The 20,266-nt window shown below is 29.6% G+C and overlaps 1 protein-coding gene across 3 annotated transcripts in view; it reads right to left on the bottom strand.

Moving 5' to 3' along the window:
* LOC139483987 (protein MON2 homolog) overlaps nt 1-20,266 on the bottom strand; it is a 287,784-nt gene that overhangs the window by 239,231 nt on the left and 28,287 nt on the right. For 2 of the 3 annotated variants that reach the window (XM_071267710.1, XM_071267718.1), the window contains exons 19-20: nt 19,564-19,587; nt 2,245-2,346 (exon numbers count right to left, since the gene is read on the bottom strand). In XM_071267710.1, coding sequence (XP_071123811.1) covers nt 2,245-2,346; nt 19,564-19,587 — 126 coding nt within the window. The remainder of the gene's footprint in view (nt 1-2,244; nt 2,347-19,563; nt 19,588-20,266) is intronic. The other variant, XM_071267725.1, reaches the window with a different exon arrangement.

Raw genomic sequence — 20,266 nt, 5'->3', positions numbered from 1 at the left:
AAAGGCCACCAATGGTTTTACCTTCATCAGATGCTTAAATTTGTCAAAATCTTCATTCAAGAACAAAACAGGAATCTATTTATACCAAAGAAATTAAAATTGAACCTAAAAACTAAAAAAGTTAAAGCTTGATGTTATGTGTTTACTCATGACTACAAAGTTCACATTATCCACAACTTAACAAAAACTGAATGATACATGTGCTTTTAGTGTTTTATGTGATGCATGTAATTCTCTTGCTTTATGTGATACATGTACTTTTCTTGTTTTGTGTGATACATGTACTTTTGTTGTTTTGTGTATTACATGTACTTTTGTTGTTTTGTGTAATACATGTACTTTTGTTGTTTTGTGTGATACATGTTTTATGGTAATTATTATTTACTCACAGTCTCCATTTTCTATAAGAGCCATAAACCATTTTACAGTTCTTGTTTCTCCTTGACTGTCTTCTTCTTCTATGCAATGTTAGTTTCAGTTCCTTCCATTTTCATTCACACTGTACTGTGGCACCTGTCAATCATGTAAGTGGAGTAATATTATTGGATGACCTCATTTCAAGACCACCTGACTCTCAACTCCAAGTGAACTACATGCATGCTTTGCACATACTCATGACAACAGCCATTCTATTTTGGTCACAAGATTCTATTTTGGTCACAAAATGTACATTTCAGCATGCTCTAAACTAATACCTTTTACACTGGTACAGTTGTAGGACAGGTGCACTTTTACTAGGTTAAATGTCCATTTCTCTAATGATTTTTACTTTAAAATTAATATGTATTTTTCAACTCATTCATTATTGTGATTTTAAAATGTACTTCCTTATGAGTTAATATCTTATTTTGAAATATTTCACCTTTATCTGATAAATTCATATATTGCTGCAATTATTATATTTTTTATCAAGATTTACAATTTTGTACTCAATTTCATAACTCTAAATATGCACAAATTTTGTTTCGATTAACAGTTTTTAAAATTGAAAACGGAAAAGGGGAATGTGACAAAAAGACAACAACCCAATCAAAGAAAATAAAACAGCCACTAGCCCACCAATGGGTCGTCAACACAGTGGGAAGATCTAGGCACTTAAGAAAATTTGGAAAAGGGACATATTATCTGTTTTAATAAGACTTTTCTATTTACCTGTACACACATGTATAAAGGCTGGCCTCTTGATGTATTTTCTCTTTTTCATTTCTTTCTCTATGGACTATTAAATCTGATTTCCTTAGCTGAAAAAAATAAAATATTCAAAATAAAATAAGTAATAAAAAAAAAAAATTACTGAAGTTTTCATAATATTTAATATATTTTATATATAATTATGTATGTGCCTGTTCATTACCAGGAGCCAATAGTTCATTGGTTGTCGTTTGTTGCAGTATATCATATTTGGTTTTCCCATTTGAATTGTTTTACATTCTGTTATGTCTGCCTTTAACAGGTTGTTATATTATGCAGTATGGGTTTTTTTCATTGTTCAATGACCTATAGTTGCTAACATCTAAGAGCCTTCAATGAATATTCATTATTTCATATGGTGAAGAATACATTACATATTTAGCCAAAAACATTGATATCTCAATTTTGGGCTAAGATTTTTTTTAATCAAAACCTGTTTTTAAAATTATTATTTTATGGTTTTAATATTTCATTACTTTTCGCAATAACACAGGTTTCAATGTACTTTGTCAGTCTACATAAATATTTATATATCTATTTTGTTAATTTTACCTTTCAAAATTTAACTTCAAGTCTGCAAACTCCTTCCATTCTCTACATTCCACTTTATAGTTGTTACAGTGCAGCCATTTCTGCCAAACCAACAGTGATGTCTACCTCAAGTCTGTTCTTGACTGGTCTTCATTTGATGAATCTAATCTTCACCAAACTTCCAATCTGCTCCAAGCTTATACCCATTCCAACTTTTACGGTGTATATTTTTTCAAATTAATTAAAGAAACAGGCATTTCTTCTCTTTACTTGCATGCATTTCAAAAATGTATGAATGTTAAAAAACAGCTATGCATCACACTGTAATTCTAAATTTTTGTTAAAAATTTATAATATATTTTTTTGCATTTTTTTTTTTTGCAGTAAGAGGAAAAATATTTGGCAAATTTCAAGTTGATTTCTAAATGAAAATGACACTCTTTTAATCATGAGAGCATTCATACAATCTGAAACATTTCACACAAGTTGATTACAAATCTTAAAACTTTTATAAGCACATACCTCCAAAAGGTGGGCTGTTACTGGTCTCCAGAGCACTTCAACACGAGACAGATTTACTAAACCAGTTTCTAACAGCTTGGCTACTGCAAATAATGATGGTTCCTGCAAAAAAGAAATCAAAAAGTCAGTCCATTTAATTCATCCTTATTTAAATATATCTATTCTATCAAAGCATATGAAAGTTTAATTTTGTAAATGTTTTTGTAGTCCATGTTCTGAAATGTCAACCATCCTTGGCCCTAAAAAAAATTAAAAAAATTATAGTACAAGAATTTTTTTTTTAATAAAATATCATACATTAGAACTCACAAATCTTAATATTTCATCTAAATAAATTGCTGCTTATTTACAAACAAAAGTTAAAAATATATTTTGAACATTTACCATTTAGAAGAAAAATTTCTCACCAACTTTTTTTTAGGTGTTAGTGAATGAAAACTGCACTCTGATAAATAAAATTAAAACAGTGGAGATGAAAATAGTATTTTATAAATATGGTGCATAAGAAGAACCTTTTGACTAAGGGAGTTGCAAGCTCAATGTCTAAATTTATCCATTGGAAGGGTTTTGGTTAACAGGTATCAAATTTTCAAAAGAATTTAGAAGCTATATTTTCTCTGAAAATAAATCTTTGATTTAATGTTTGAATTATCCTGGCCTTGGGGTCATACATATAGCAATTACCAATATATTACTCAGACAGAAATTAGTCAATCAAAATACTGAATTTGGTGTTTTGAGCACAAATTTTGTACTCAAGAGTCTGAATTTCATAAAAATATATTATATATACATGTATAAATGCAATCAGATGACATGTCAAACTTTCTACTTTTGGAAATCATGATTCTAACCTTGCAAAACAAAGACTTTTTGTTAATAATGCTAAAGGTTAATCTAAATAAAACAACTACAACAAAAACCTAAATTTTCTAAATTAGTCAAACTTTAACATGAAACTTTGAATTACCAACACTGAAAAATGTTGAAAAAAATTTAACACTATACATGCCTCATCAGCAGCCAGTCCCTTGAAAAATAACAGTGAAGCTTTAATCAAAACATATTAAAAAAATATTTTTGGTCTTCAATGCTCTTCAATTTCGTACTTTGTTTGACCTTTTTAACTTTTTTACTGCCCATACTGCATAGTCAGCTATAAAAGGCCTTGAAACCACAAATATAAAATTAGAGCTTTATCATAATCATAAATATAATTTGGGTCCTGAGTGTTCTTCAACTTTTTTCTTTCTGACTTTGGCCTTTTTAACTTCATTGTTTCTATCATAACTCACTGATAAGTCTGTTGTAGACCAAAAGGATATTTGGCATACAAATTTTCAATCCTCAGGTATCTATTTTGAGATTTCAACTTAAACTGATGCTAAGGGACATCTTCAAATTGCAATTAAGGGAGAGTTTTGGATCCCTATTGAAAACCTCATTGTGACCTTCAGATAAAGAACAGTAGTGAAAAGGTGTTCCTATGCTCTTTGTTTTTATCGTGTACATATCTAACAGACTTTGTCATTTTGTGTAATGAATTGGTACCATTTCCTTTCTTTTTTACAAACTTGAAAATGAAGTGCTAGTTTGTGGAAAATTGAGAAATCATTCTAGTAAAGAACAGCCTTTTCTATTATACATATAAAAATAAAGTTGTGGGCTTTTTATAATCTAGAAGACAACAAAATAATTATGTGTGAACTAAAATTTCATGTCAATTGTAATTTCTTAGTTTACAAAGGGCAACTTAAATATGTGGGAAAACAATTTCCAAAGAGAATAGGCATAACAATTATTAAAGGCTTTAAGTTCTATCAATTGGTTAATAGATTCCATAAATATTGTCAATTTGTCCTAGTTATTCTTAATTGTCGCCAACGTCATACCAATATACGACCACAAAAATTTTGCTGTCGTATAAAATTTTGCGGTCGTATAAAAATCAACTCAGGATTGGTCTATTAATAACAGGCTATTATTTGAACTTGGAATTATTTTTAATTATGGAATTTGCTTGATTTCTTGTTATTAAAATTTTTAATAAATTCCATGTTTATTCTGTACTGAAATGTTCTGTGCTGCGCACAACACTTTTTATTACAAGGAAAATAGTATATTTTCAATAGAATGTACTGTGCAGCGCACAACACTATCTAACCAAAATACATTGTATGGAAAATGTTATTTACTGCTCAAAAGATCATAATACTAAATAAACATGAAATTTATTAAAAATTTTAAACACGAGAAATTATGCAAATTCCATAATTAAAAATAATTCCAAGTTTAAATAATAGCCTGTTTAATAATATATTAACATACAGCTCCTTCCAATTCAACATCCAATTTAGAAGCCACTCTCTTAATTGCACTCAGTAAGACAAAACCTGATAGAGTCACATAAACTCTAAATCGGGAAATTCATACAAAACCATAAGAAACCTTGAACAACTAAATTGTTTCAATTGACATGAAATCGGTGAAAAAAATTGATTAAACAAATATAAAACAATAGAGAAAGGGAATGCATCAACAAGTTACACTGCTCTTTTTTCAGCTTTATTCTCTATTGTAATTTGCTCAACACTAATTACCAGTAATTACCAGTTACATAAATTCGAAGATACACAATCAGGCCCCAGAGTACACAGAAACTCAATTAAATAAGTTATAATCCTCTTATTTATTTCTCCAAATAGAAACCATTAATTTTATTAACAATTATTCAGTAAAACGAATTTAACCTAGCATAGAGAATTATAAGTTGGAACATGTACCACTCCATACTAAGAACCTCAGATAACTTATTTCATATGCTCAATACAACACAATCAAATAACAGCTAATTTGAAGAAGTTGTATTCTCAAATAATTTGAAGACAAACCAATCCTTAATGAAACACATTTCAAACATCTCTTTTCTGAACTCTTTAAAATGAGAGTGATAAATCATTAAACAAATCATACTCTTAAAACGTGCTGACTACCTTACAGAATACAAATTATAATTCTTTTTGATTGAAACACAGATTTTTGATTAAACAAAATCATATATTTTGAGAGAAAAAATCTGCTGTTTGAATGCTGGATTGATACAACAATAACAGATCTCCTTCTCCTATTCTTCATAAAATGCAGTAACCAATGTCCTATACTACTCAGTGGTTTATCATTACCTAGGTCTAGTAAGTTAAACATCAAGGAGACAGTAATACAACAGCATCATTCTAAATTGTGATACAATTATCTTTAAAGCTAAAGTTTTATGAATTTTGAGTTAAATCTTACATGATAGACATACTGATAGGTTATAATTACACTGCTATTGTTCAGATTTTGTGTCTGATAATTTTGGAGAAGACCATCAACTTATTAAATTATTGTTTGAAGGTTTTTTTTTGGTATTACAGTATTAAAGGATATGTTTATGCATTATCATCACAAAAGATCATGTATTTCTGTACAGTTTATTAGGTTACAAATGCACATTTTATAAAAATTTACTGAATGGTGTCTTAACTTAAGCAGCCAATAAACCATGCATATTCAGGAGGATGACGTGGAAATGTTCAATTTATTCAAAAAATTTCCAGGCTCGAGGTAATGTTCCTTCATATTGTATAAATACATGACAATAGTTAAATACCAAATGTTGAATTTTATGTGCTGGAAGTACAAATGTATATTCCTACTTTTTAAATCTGAACAAAAAATTTATAAATCATCAAAATTAAAAAGGCCCCTGTCTACATGTAGAAATAAAGAAAAGATTTATTGGAACAATCTTGAATAATCATGAGGATGGACAAAGAGATAACAGTATACAATTATACATCTGCCTTCCACAACATGTACAAATGTTTTATAAAAGCCAATTTACTGGAAATATATGATATGGGCTGTACATTTTGAAAGATTTAAAGGAATTTGAAAGGAAAATACCACTGTTGTTTCAGCATCAGAAGCATCGTCTTGGAAACAAGATCTGTCTTTATTCTCTTGAACTTATGCTTCATTGGGTTATGAAGAATCAAATTTCAAATAAAAGTAATTTCTTTATGCCAATAAGATTGTTAATAGTCAATGAAATATACACCTAATGTAATTCTTTCCGGAGCAAATTGAATTTTAGTTCTATCTATTTAACCTTTAAAGGACAAAGTCATTTTTCTTTTGTAACCAGATAACAACACTTAGGACAAACAACTACATAAACCAAATATCAATCTGTCATTGGAATGAATGGTACACTGACTTAGATCTTCCAAATCATTGGACATAACTAAATTTTGAAAATTGAATTTAGCGAGTAGATAAAAAATGGCATGGTTTTTACATGATGTTTTTTAAGATATCTGATATCACATAAAGCACATTCTAAATGATTTTAACATTGCTTAACATGGTGTAAAACACAGATTTAAACTTTAAAATTCAATAAAAAAAAAGGTATAGTAATAATTACGGTAACAACATGTACCTTCTCAACTATAAAATGACTTGTTATCATGAAACAAACCAAGGTGGATCTAACAAGAGGAAAAGTGAACATAAGTTTGAATAAAATTAGGATTCTTTGGATAGCAATACAGTTTGAATTATTTACATCAAAAGAGTAAAGTTCTCCTATGTATTAATTGAAATTTGGTAAATTTACTATTGAATATTGTTCTGAGTAGAGATTTGGTAAATTTACTATTGAGTATTGTTCTGAGTAGAGATTTGGTAAATTTACTATTGAGTATTGTTCTGAGTCAAGATTTATTAAATTTACTATTGAGTATTGTTCTGAGTAGGGAATTGGTAAATTTATTATTGAGTATTGTTCTGAGTAGAGATTTGGTAAATTTACTTTTGAGTATTGTTCTGAGTCGAGATTTATTAAATTTACTATTGAGTATTGCCCTGAGTCGAGATTTATTAAATTTACTATTGAGTATTGCCCTGAGTAGAGAAATTGGTAAATTTTCCAGTGTTCTAAGAAGAGATTGGTCAAAGGACTTGTGTTCTGCATACCTATTTGGTGAATTAAACTGTTCTGAGTACTAAGTTTGTCAATTTACTAGTGATCTGAGTAGAGATCTCGTCATTTTACAAGTGGTCAGATTAGACAATAGTTAAATTTGAATACTGGTAGTGTTTTGAGTTATGATCAATGTATTGTATTCTTAGTAAACATTTGGTTAATTTACTAGTGTTCTGATCAAATATTAAGTCTGTTTACTTGAGTTGAGGGTCTGATTACACATTTGGTCAATTTACTTGTGTACTTTTACTTGTGTACTGACTAGAAATTGGTCAAGTTTTTTTAGTAGATATTTGGTCAATTTACTAGTGAGAATCACACTTTTATACAGGTTTAAGCTGAACATTCAATGAACTGAAATATAGAAGCTGAGTATATAAACCTACTTTACAGACAGAATTTCCAATACATGTAGGAGGGAAGGAATAGAAATACTTTACACAACACATATTATATTACGCATTTGTCTAGAGAATCTCATATCTGTTTCCATTTTCAGGAGAATTTAATCATCAACCAAAATAAACTTTCAGAAAAAAAATCAGAATATAGAAATATATAAAGTTCACCTAATAAAATATACTACCTTTAATATCCAACATAAAATTAGAGTTGGTATAAAATGTTGAGAATTTATTAATAATTACATTAAAGTTGATCTTAACATACCCAGAAAAACACTAAAAACAGAATTTCATGACAGTCTTATCTATAAAAATAATCTCACAAAGGTAGAATTTTATAACAGTCGTGTATAAGCATGTGTACTAAACATTTAATATTAGTTAAATTATCCAGACCTGGCCTTGAAGGCATAAAACTTTACTCAGTGCTTGGAGCACAAAAAATCATGCTCGAAACATGAAATCCAGCAATTTGATTGGTTGATTTTCGAGTCTGAGTACAAAAATCATGCTCGAAAGTTTTATGACCGTGAGGCCTGCATTTTACAAAAAATCTTATGACTAAAATTGATTGTTTAAGTCATGAACAATTGAGTATACTTATGATCAATTTCAGTTGTCACATTTTTTGGTAAATTGCAGTCCTGAATGTTCCGGTTACAAATTTGATCTCTTATTTCTACTGGAATAAATTAGAACTTTCAATTTCTACTGCTTTAATTCTATTACAAATCAGAACTTAATTACATTATCTACCGGTACTTACAGAATTTGATATATCCACATTTGTTTAAGAGAATCGAGGACTGAAATAAATTTCTGGTAGGATCACGAGTCATAAATATTACTCAAATTATACTCAGTTTGGAACTGAGTGATGAATCACATTCTTCAAAAGCAATGATAATAAATTGCTTTGCTGAGTGCAGCTGGATACTTCCACAGAGGTCCCACCCTGAACAGTTGGGGCAAGAATGGACCCAATTTCGCGCTTGATACAGGATGACATAAATATTCAAGGCTAAATTTAATATTAATTAATAGTAACTTTTAAAAATAAATTGACAGCAAATCACCTCAAGACAATACAAAATTTCTTTCATACACAATTTACAAGCAGTTTTAGGGAGGTAATCCAATATACACATTATTGTACTTTAAATGAGTTTTGATTACCTCCCTTACACTCCTTTAAAATTGTCTTAATTGTCCATTAATCAGCAAACCCTTGTTTTTCCCCTTTTTTTTGCCCCCAATACCTAAATGGTTCGAGCCTAATCTGTTATGATCATTATCCCCAAAATCAATCCTGACCTTCCTTTTGTGGTTATAAACCTTGTGTTTAAATTTCAAGGATTTCTATTTTCTTAAACTAAAGTTATTGTCCAGAAACCAACTGTCTTCCAACAATGACGAATACGATGATGAAGACAACTTGATACCAAAATACCACAGCAATGTTTGCGGTCGTATGAAAAGCTTAAAATATGTCATCTCAAAGAAAGGGCAATAACTTTCTAAACTTACATCAGTTTACACTTACAAAGTTTAAATAAGCCTTTCATTGACATTTAAAATAATAGTAACTATAACATTATTGATGATCATACATATATTTACAAAAATCTTACATAATGAGTAAAAACATCAATGAAGTCTACTAGGTCCTTATAGGTTCCTTAATTCTTCTTTAAGTTTAGTATAACAGGCCTCATATTATATGTGTAATTTCAGTAATTCACTATTAACGATACATGATGTTGTACCTCATTGGATGCACTCTGATGCAGACATATCAATATCATTTTGTTATATAATTCAAAATGACATCATAAGTTTGTTAATTGAAAAAAAATACAACATACAACATGCATGATTTTTTTTAGTTTCTTTTTAACATTTTATTCTTACATAATTAAATTCATTTGACAATCATTTACACAAACTTTTTGTGAAAATAATACCAATGATCTAAGCTAAGGCATTATTTTTTTTGAGGATTTTTGTACATTTTTTTTTTTTTAAATTCTATGATAATATTTGTGCAATGTTGAACATGATAGCCGTCATTAATCCAAATAAGTAATGCAGTAGTTGTAATAAAACTTATATTTGAGTCATGCATAACTGAATATTAAACTGATATTGACGAATTTAGAATAGTTCGTCCATACATCGTTGTTCTTAAAACAATCATTATTAGTATACATGTAAGTTTCCTGACGTATAAGCGCCATTGAGGATGAGCTCTAGTTTGTTTGTTGGGAAAGGAGAGGAAATGAACCACTGGTACAGATAAACGACAGAATTACCATACAAGCATTTATAGTCAACACAACCAGAAAGAGTTCCCATCGTTGGACGGGGAATATGAAGGCTTCCAAGAGTGAACAAGTGACATGTCTAACTCTGAATAGTTAGAAAACGGACTATCGACATCGACCGCTTGTTCTTGATATTTGGAACTGCATGCATATATACGTATACGTTTATGATAGTGATGAGTTCTTGCGTCTGACAAAAACTAAATTCCTTCGTGGTTATATCTTGCCATACGTTTATATTGGTTTGTAAGGTGATTTCTCAAAATCGTTATTTGAAGATGTAGATTCATTTCAATACAGAAATTTCGTCTATATATTAAGTTTTACAAGTGTATACCACGGAGAAGCTCTGAAGGTACATTACTCCCATTTTGTTTGGGTGTGAACCGTCGATGTTTACAGCAATATCAAAGAATAAGATGATGATGGTAGAAAGAACTATGGGCGTCATGTTGCAAATATTACATGCATGTCGGACCATGAGTTGTCAATCTGTATGAAAAGATTTCCAATACAATAAAATTGAGAAAGGAAATGGTGAATATGTCAAAGCGACAACCACCCGACCATAGAGCAAACAACAGCCGAAGGCAACCAATGGGTCTTCAATGTAGCGAGAATTCCCGCACCCGTAGGTGTCCTTCAGCTGGCCCCTAAAATATGCATAATAGTACAGTGATAATGGACGTCATACTAAACTCCGAATTATACACAAGAAACTAAAATTTAAAATCATACAAGACTAACAAAGGCCAGAGGCTCCTGACTTGGGACAGGCGCAAAATTGCGGCGGGGTTAAACATGTTTATGAGATCTCAACCCTCCCCCTATACCTCTAGCCAATGTAGAAAAGTAAAACAATAACAATACGCACATTAAAATTCAGTTCAAGAGAAGTCCGAGTCTGATGTCAAAAGATGTAACAAAAGAAAATAAATAAAATGACAATAATACATAAATAACAACAGACTACTAGCAGTTAACTGACATGCCAGCTCCAGACCTCAATTAAACTGATTGAAAGATTATGTCTTCATCATATGAATATCAGGTACAATCCCTCCCGTTAGGGGTTTAGTATCATACTATCATAAAATATATGAGAAGAACATAACCCGTGTCATGCCAACAACTGTTTTTTTTTTTTTTTTTTAAAGAAATAAATGTGTTTAGTTCCGATGCAAAGACCCTATCAGTGAATCAATGTTAAAGCCAAAATATGCAATCTTTAATGACCTGACAACAGTATCGTAACTATATCCCCTTTTAATAAGTCTATTTAAAGGTTTTGTTAGTTTCTGAGGAGAATACTGACATTTTTGTGCTTTATAAAGAATATTTCCATAAAATTTTGGATGTGAAATACCTGAACGTATAAGATGTCTGCATGTTGAGTTATATTTACGAATTATTTCCTTATACCGGTGATAAAATTTAGTAAATGTTTTGACCAGTTTGTGATATCGAAAACCCTGGTGTAATAATTTTTCAGTAATACATAAATTTCTCTCGCTAAAATCTAATACATTGTTACATACACGAGCGAATCGTACAAGTTGAGATATATAAACACCATAAGATGGTGACAAGGGAACGTCACCATCTAAAAATGGATAATTAACAATAGGAAATGAAAAATCATCTCTTTTATCATAAATTTTTGTATTAAGCTTCCCGTTTATGATATAGATATCAAGATCGAGGAAAGGGCAGTGGTCATTGTTATCATTAGCTTTATTTAAAGTAAGTTCTACAGGATAAATTTCTTTAGTATACATACTGAAGTCGTCATTATTTAGAGCCAATATATCATCCAAATATCTAAAAGTATTGTTAAATTTTTGTATCAAATGTTGTTTTGATGGGTCTTTGCTAATTTTAGTCATAAATTGTAACTCATAACAATACAAAAACAGGTCCGCAATAAGTGGTGCACAGTTAGTCCCCATTGGAATTCCAATAACTTGACGATATACGGAATCTCCAAAACAACCATATTATTGAGAAGGAATGTTTACATGCTATACTCTCGTACTAGTATTACAGGGTTCTTGTGGCGTTAATTAGTGTTCGTCCAGTGGCATATATAACAATTGTGATGACTAATTCCTTCCTTTGTTCGAGAGCAATCTTATTGAAATATAAATCTGTGATTTTACTATGTCCACAACTTCGATGAACCAAAGCAAATTATACATCGACCTGTATTTAAATCAAATTGGTTCTCTTCTTCTTCTTCTTCTTCTTCTGGTATACAATAGTCTATAGACATTCGATGATTACATACTGTTGGCATACGTGGACTAGTCTATTTACAAAACTTTTACCCCAATTTATTAAAAATATATGTTTTTTTTCTTATATTCAATGTATACATGTATATATTTTAGATTGCGCTATAGTTCTGTAACTTTCTACCCAGTCGTATAAACTAATCATCGACAAGTGCGTACATTTTTTTAAATCAATATTTCTGGTATGTTCCAATCTGTCCTTCACTATTGACAATGAGTATATATTACATTTTCCCAAATTCACCCTTGGAAAAAATATTTAAATAGATTTTAATTTCATCAAATCTTATTTTTGGGTATTATTTATATTTTTATGAATAATATTATTTACACCAGAAATGTAATTTATAAACAAGCGTATGAGTTTAGTAATGACAAGTAGGACAGAGTTGTATATTATACATCTGATAGTTCAAAATGGAAAGTTATAAGTTATCCGCCGTGTACACTGATCAATACCTGCAGAGGTGAAACGATGCATGAACTTGCAGGCCCGACAGGAAATCGCTTGAACACCTGGACGTGTCACCTCACACCCCTCACAATACCTTTGGAAGTAATACCTTTAGCCATGCTGGTGATCAGATGAGGGAAGATCAGAATTTATTTGAAAAAAGTTTATTACTGAATTATGAACAAATTAGATTTTCGAAAACAATTTTCACGGACACTTATTTATGATTTCAACTTTGACTTTTTACCTAATTCCAATATCAACAGTTTAAAAACAACAGACCATGGTAATTTAAAAAAATAAGAATATTTTCCGTATCAAGTTAGTCAGTCGAATAAAACAACCGTACGATTGACAAGATATCAACACGCAATTACGACTACATCGGTTACTGTAGTTTTGTTCCTTTGTGGTTTATAGACATATCGTTGTTATTAATCGGGAAAGAAGACAAAATGGCCGAACGCAGAGAATTGATACTCTAAATTTAAAATCAATGGTGATCGCTTATCTAGTGGAATAAAACTTTAATAACTATGAATTTGAGCATTTTTATACTGAATGAACATAATATCAATTTTTTATTATTTTGCGAAGTTTCCCTTTAAGACTTTCACAGGAAATTGACTGAACTGTTTTTGCCTAATTACTTCTGTGTTTCCTGATATTTTTTAAACTATCTGGTCTATTTTCCTGACCAACTTCCATTTGTAACAAAAGGTTTCTCACATAAAACCTATTTTATATACATAAGTAAATAAATCACCTTCTGGTGGTTCAAGTTGGTAGAGTTTAATCAAAATGAATACGGAAGTATGCTGCAGTCGCCTTAAAACCTTATTAATCCAAAATTTAAGAAGACAACATCCTTGTTATGGCAAGGAAATCTTATCTTATATATACTCAAAATGCAGATATGAGATGAGCTAATAAAAATAGAATGGAAAAATGTCATTTATATTTGTATTCATAACATAAAAAACATTAAAAAAATTATGTTAGAAAATTGTTGGAAGACATTTTTAAATGTAAAATGTGCCCCACTTAATTGACATTTAAACATTTAAGATTTATGAGATAGTCTTCTTTCCCAATTTAAATAGACTTAACTTAACCCTTAATTAGTCACTTAATATAATGTTAGATAAACTTTCTGCTCGAGGTTAAATGTGGAAACCTTGTCTATCCTTGGTCACTTAATTGGCAGGGAAATGTCCAGCTACGGCTTTCTTATTTCATAACAAAAAAGTCAAATCAATCCAATAGCAAACATCAGGAATGAAGAAATAATTCAGGATGGCTATACACCTTAATGGTCTTCCTTCAATTGTCCAAACCGTCTCAAGAGAGCAAGGAAGCTGTTATACTTGATGATCTCTACCTCAAGGCCTCCACCATTAATTGTTAAAAACCTTACACATCAACTATGTCAGATGTAACTACAATTATGTTCTACTTGTCAGAAATATTTTCCTTCCCACTGTTTGCTTGAATTGAGCGTAATTGATTTTGAATCTGACGTCCCTTTATTCTTCCCATGGTTTCTCTACTTAGTCTTTAATACCAACAGATCCAACCATACAAAACAGATATTTTATGACAGTGTAAATGAAAACACTCTGTGGTCAGGTTAGCATCATTAATTTGTCTATTTGGTGTCTAAACTTAGAGTGCATTTGTTTCTAACCCGAAATTTTGTCATCGATGACTATCATTTAGTAAACGTTAAGCTGCTAGAAACAAATACATCGTTTAATAAACTTTATCGACCCCACGTTGTCAGACAAAAATAGATTACATTCACGCACTGTAAACAAACAGGTAAAAGTGCGGGAAATAAATAACCAGGACTTTGCGAAAACAGCACGTGCTCCTAATTATTTAAACGACAGATGCAGAAACAAATTTATCGTTTACATGTCTCAACAATAAACGATCAACAACTACGAGACTATTTTGCGCGTACATCATTTATGTGAACGATGTCAACGTTGACCAAAAAATGTAAGAAACAAATGGACTAAAAGACTACGCGCGTAATCGTTTACATCGTTTAGGTTAGAAATAAATGCACTTCAAGTTTGCAATAAAAAATTACTTAAACCCAGACTGTGTAGTATGTCAAACTATCAAGAATTGTCCCAATGACATAATTCACATTCTTAATGTTAAATTGACCAAAAAAACAGAACTTAGTAAAGAAAATTGCATGCATCCAGTGTGCTTTTTTGATTTACTGTCATGAAGAATCTCAAAACCAATTATTTAAAAGCAAAGAATGTATTAGAACCAAAACAATTAACCATAAAGGACCTAAAATTTAAAAAGGTTTAGTTGCTAAGGAATTTGGTAATTTCATGTACATTTTCAGTTGCAACAAAGCTATTTTGAAGAGTGAGAGTGTTATAGAGTGATATATAATTAAGGCATAGTTTTGTTTCATACTATTTGCTAATTTGACTTGTATTCTTACATGTAGGACAGTTTATCATTTTGCATTCAAACTTGTATAATAAGCTCCAAATTACCCCTACACAAAATTTTCCACATCACAGTATTTTAATTAAATTATTTCAAATGTGACAGCAAATTAGTATCATGTGAAAAATAGAACCTTGAGGAAAATTTAACATCAGTCTAAGTTTGATACATAACGATAATATATTTATAATTACTATTTATGTAAATGCAACTATGTCTATTTAATGACAGTGACTTGTAAATAAATGTTGCAGAAGCAAGATCATCGTGTCCTGATTCTATAAAACAGATAGGATTTATCTACACAGGGAAAATTCTTGTGCACAGTCGAATAATTCTATATATCTACAACACTACGACATAAGATTTCAAGTGTTACAGACAATAGCACTCCGTCTGATGTGTCAACTTGTTCAACCACTTGTACGATTCCATTTCCTCCCCGATAATTACTTTAGTAATGAAATCGTAATGTTGTTTTCATACCTCATTCTTCTCGGTTATAAACAACATATACAAACATAGAATTTTAGTTCATAAAGTGGTTCTACTTAAAATGGGCAATCCTGTTGGAACTGTCACACAAGAATACCATATGATGGCTTCCTGATTATATAACAAGAATAAAGGAGATGTAACTAAGCATGGGTCAATATTCTACAATTCAAATTTTATTTGTTTGTTTTTTATGAACTCTTTAGACTTATTCAAGTATCTGCTCTCAATTCAGTTTTCAATGTTTTGTTAAATTAAATGTAGAGAAATCTTTTAGTATTCTAGACTTTAATTAAGAATTGAATGTTGATTTTGTACATTCTAAGCCATATGAATGCAAATGATTTAGAACATTCCAAATGAAGAATAGAAGCCCTACTTGATTAAAATGTGCAATGTTGTTCACGTTCTTATTGCTTTAAACTTACAAAATCTTTTTTTTACAAATACATGTATCATTTTTACAGTAAGAATGTATTGATATAGCATATAAACAAAATAAATAGATTAGTTATGATAATTATAAGTAACCATTAGCATTGATTATTTTTTCTCATTGTTTACCATTAATCAAAATGTTGGCATTTGCTTTCAAGTGGGTACCAGATTTCGCAAGATAGGAAAGTTTGTCTCAATACAACGTGGAAGATCTTCTTATATCTATTATATTTTAGCCATTAAAGTTCAGACAAATTGAAAATATAAATTTTATTATATTTTTTCAAATTAAATACAATTTGTTTCATTAGATAATGTTCATTGTCATTCACATCAATGTGAAAACTACAACCTTTTACACTAAAAGTACCATGGACAAATTTAAGAGATTGAATAATATCAGGTTTTCATACAAATAGATGCATTACCAGAAATTTAGATTTAAAACCAATAACTAGATAGCTTTTAAAATTTGACATTTTAGAGTTGTAATAGACATGTTTTAGATAGTATTATGCAATTTTAAATTTGAACTTCTGATGCAATATTAAACATTAAGTTAATTTTGACTGAGTTATGGGACATATTATTGGAATAAATTGTAAAACTCTGGAACATGTGTACCGGTATTATCAATTTCAATTGAAAAATAATGCATTTTAAGGATTGCTTTGTTTTAAAGACTATCTAACAAAAGTGTATAAAAGTTAAACAGTGCATTTTTGTCATTAAATTGTCAACGTTTTAAAGAAATCATTTGCTTTCAAGTGGGTACTAGATTTCGCAAGATAGGAGAGTTTGTCTCAATACAATGCGGAACATCTTCTTATATCTATTATTTTTTAGCCATAAAAGTTCAGACAAATTGAAAATATTAATTTTATTATATTTTCAATTGAAAAATAATGCATTTTAAGGATTGCTTTGTTTTAAAGACTATCTAACAAAAGTGTATAAAAGTTAAACAGTGCATTTTTGTCATTAAATTGTCAATGTTTTAAAGAAATCATTTCAAGGTTGGTAAATCAATTTATATTAGTCTAAAACTGTACCATCAATTATTGAATAACAATTGTATTAATGTATCTGTTCTATAAAATTGCTTCCTCCTAACCTACTAACCCAACCATCATCTACTGCTAAAAGAGAACTGTACTTTCCTTAACAATTTCTTAGAACTTGTCCTTCAAAATGACATTCTGTGAGATATTTAAGCAAGCATTTCACACTAGTTCAACTGTTATACATAGATATTCTAACAATATCAATATTATCTTTGCCAACTGTCCTACTCCAATTTAAAATGTACAATTATTCCTGACTGTATAGAACCTAATGGTCTTGGATTTATAACTTTCGAACTGTTACACCAGAGACAAATAAATTATTTGGGCAGCAGACAGCCATAGGTGAATAGCTCTGAATTCAAAGTGACAATTTGGCTAAAATAACAACAATCCCTTTCTTATAAATATAATACAATGTACATATCTCTAAAAATGTGAACTGTATATTTTGCTATCCTGTGAAATAACATGTCTTTCCTTAAATTCATACATTTACATATTGATTTTCCTTTAAAAATCCCTAAACCAATTTAACATTCACTGTCACCAGATCTCTGAATAATTATAGAATACAATTAGAGCAAAGCCATACTAATTCTCTATGTAACCAGTTTCAGCGATACAATTATAAACGTAGGTTTTCTGTACCTGAAATAATATATAACTCTGTTTGTCTATATTTGTGTGGGCCTGCACTAAGACAAAATGAGTTTCAACTAGCATAGCATATATATAAGTACTGTGAAATTATTATTACTAATGAGATATTATTGCATGGTTCAGAAATTAACAAATTCAGACATCTTTATATATATCTGGAGTTTATATCACTTGTGTTAATTTTTTAGTCCTACTCTTGAACAACTTATACACAGGACAGTGCATTTCTCTTTCAGCTCAAGTTGGAGTTAATATAAGTCTGTAGAACTCATTCTTTAAAGGCTTGGTTTAAAAAAGAATGTTTGACCTACTTTTCATCAGATGATCTCTAAATTCTAATTACTTATTTTCTATTTACAACTGATTCATTTGATACATGGTAAATTTTAGGACAAGAATTTATGAAACTTATTGAGTGTTGCTTCTGATTTAGAGAAAATATATAATTTACAACTGTAGCTTCTTGTAGTTGCTAGCACATGTTGACCCTGTTTTCAACAATATCAGTCATTTTTATTTTACTTATTTAAATTAGCCCCGCCATTAGACAGATGGGTTCATTATACCAGTCTGTGATGAAATTAGTTATAGGTTCTTAGACCAAAGAGCACAATTTGAAAGCACTGATTGGTTGATACTTATTTTGTCATCCAATAAAATAATTTTATTTATACATTCCTTAAATACCTCACTATAATGCCCCATTATATTGCTAATTTGTGTATTTTTTTTTTTATTTTTTATTTTGTGATAATTCTTCACATCATGCTACTTGAGATACAAAATTATTATTAGAAACTAAGGGTGCATGTGCCATTGTCAAAGTAAACATCAACGACATCATAGGTAAAATAATGATAAACAAATTTTGAATTGTTTTTCAAACAGGAGGATGTTTCTCTGCCACATCTATTTTAGCTATTTTAACAAGCTCTGAAGCTAATTTTCAAATGGTTCAAATTAAACTCATTAAGCAAAGATAAATCCAACAATAGTTTCACAGTATATTTAGATTATAAATAGAATTCACATTCACAGCTACAATAGTGCAATTTGGTTGTAATTAATATAATAATGGATGAAGCTGGAATACATAATGATATGGCTTAACTTGGTGAATTTCAGATAACAGAAGGAGGCAAGCTATTGACTGAGCTAAAGTCATTTGTTATCTATCAACAATTTAAGACCAAAATGCCTGATTTGAACTTTTTGTCTAGTAATCAAAGTTAAGCCATAGTAAATTATTTAAGAAAATATCAATTAAGATATAAAAAAAGATTAACTGAAAAAAGACATGAGAAAAAGGCAGTTTCACAACATTGTTTTATTGCAAATAATAGAATAGTAAAATTCTTTCAAAACAAATAAAATTGTGAAATTTTACAACCAATTACACTTAATAGAATATGCACATGTAAAGAAAGATATATTCCTCAAACAATTGTTTCAATTTCCATTTATAAAAAGGGTATAAAGAAGATATAAGAAAAATTACATTCAAACATCAAAGCCAAACATCTAAAAATCTTTGGAAAAAATGTCTATGCTAAACAACAGATCAATACCCATAAGGGCACTGAATAACATATTTTTATCTGTATTCCTTTTATAATTTTTTAAATGGAAATTGTTTTGAGGAATGTTTATCTTATTAGCATTAAACCTACTATATCCCAGGCAAAGTAAAATCCCTGAACAGAAAAAGATAAAAAGTATTATCATTTAAAAATACATAAAAAACTTGAGAATTTTTACCAATTTAGAAAAGAAATAAACAAGAGACTAACCAATAAACCAAAATTCTTCATAATTCAAATTTAAATTTACATCAATTACTTATTTTTGGTTTATTATAACCAAATCACATAATTTATGCAAAAAAATATACAACTATATATTTCACTATTTGAACTGTAAAATAAGTGGACTTTTAAATAACATTTTTTTTGTTATTTCTTCCTGATGATGTTATGACAGATAGCGGTAAGATATTTTGTGCGATCATAACTTCTGACATATACAATTACAATAAACGCCAATTAGACCTTACCACTGTCAGTGTCAGAAGGAATAATTGTCATAAGGTTAATCAATATTTATGGTACAAGTTAATTAACGAGAAAATGCACGCTTTAATTATTACTCTTTTACCCCATTAACACCAACATATTTATGTTTTTTGTAATTCTAAAATACAATCTAATTTCTTACAGGGATTGAATTCTTTACATGACAAATGGCTGAAATTAAATAGTAAAAACACTCATTCCCTCTTTCTATTGGGATATATCATTCATATATGCATTCGTTGGTCCTGGCATATTTCTATTTTTTGAAACAAGATAACTGAAATTGTTAGTTTTGTCAATT

Source organism: Mytilus edulis, chromosome 1 (genome assembly GCF_963676685.1).
Source record: "Mytilus edulis chromosome 1, xbMytEdul2.2, whole genome shotgun sequence".
Classification (NCBI taxonomy): domain Eukaryota; kingdom Metazoa; phylum Mollusca; class Bivalvia; order Mytilida; family Mytilidae; genus Mytilus; species Mytilus edulis.
The sequence above is the reverse complement of the archived record's forward strand: the minus strand, read 5'-3'. Positions and strand labels throughout refer to the sequence as shown.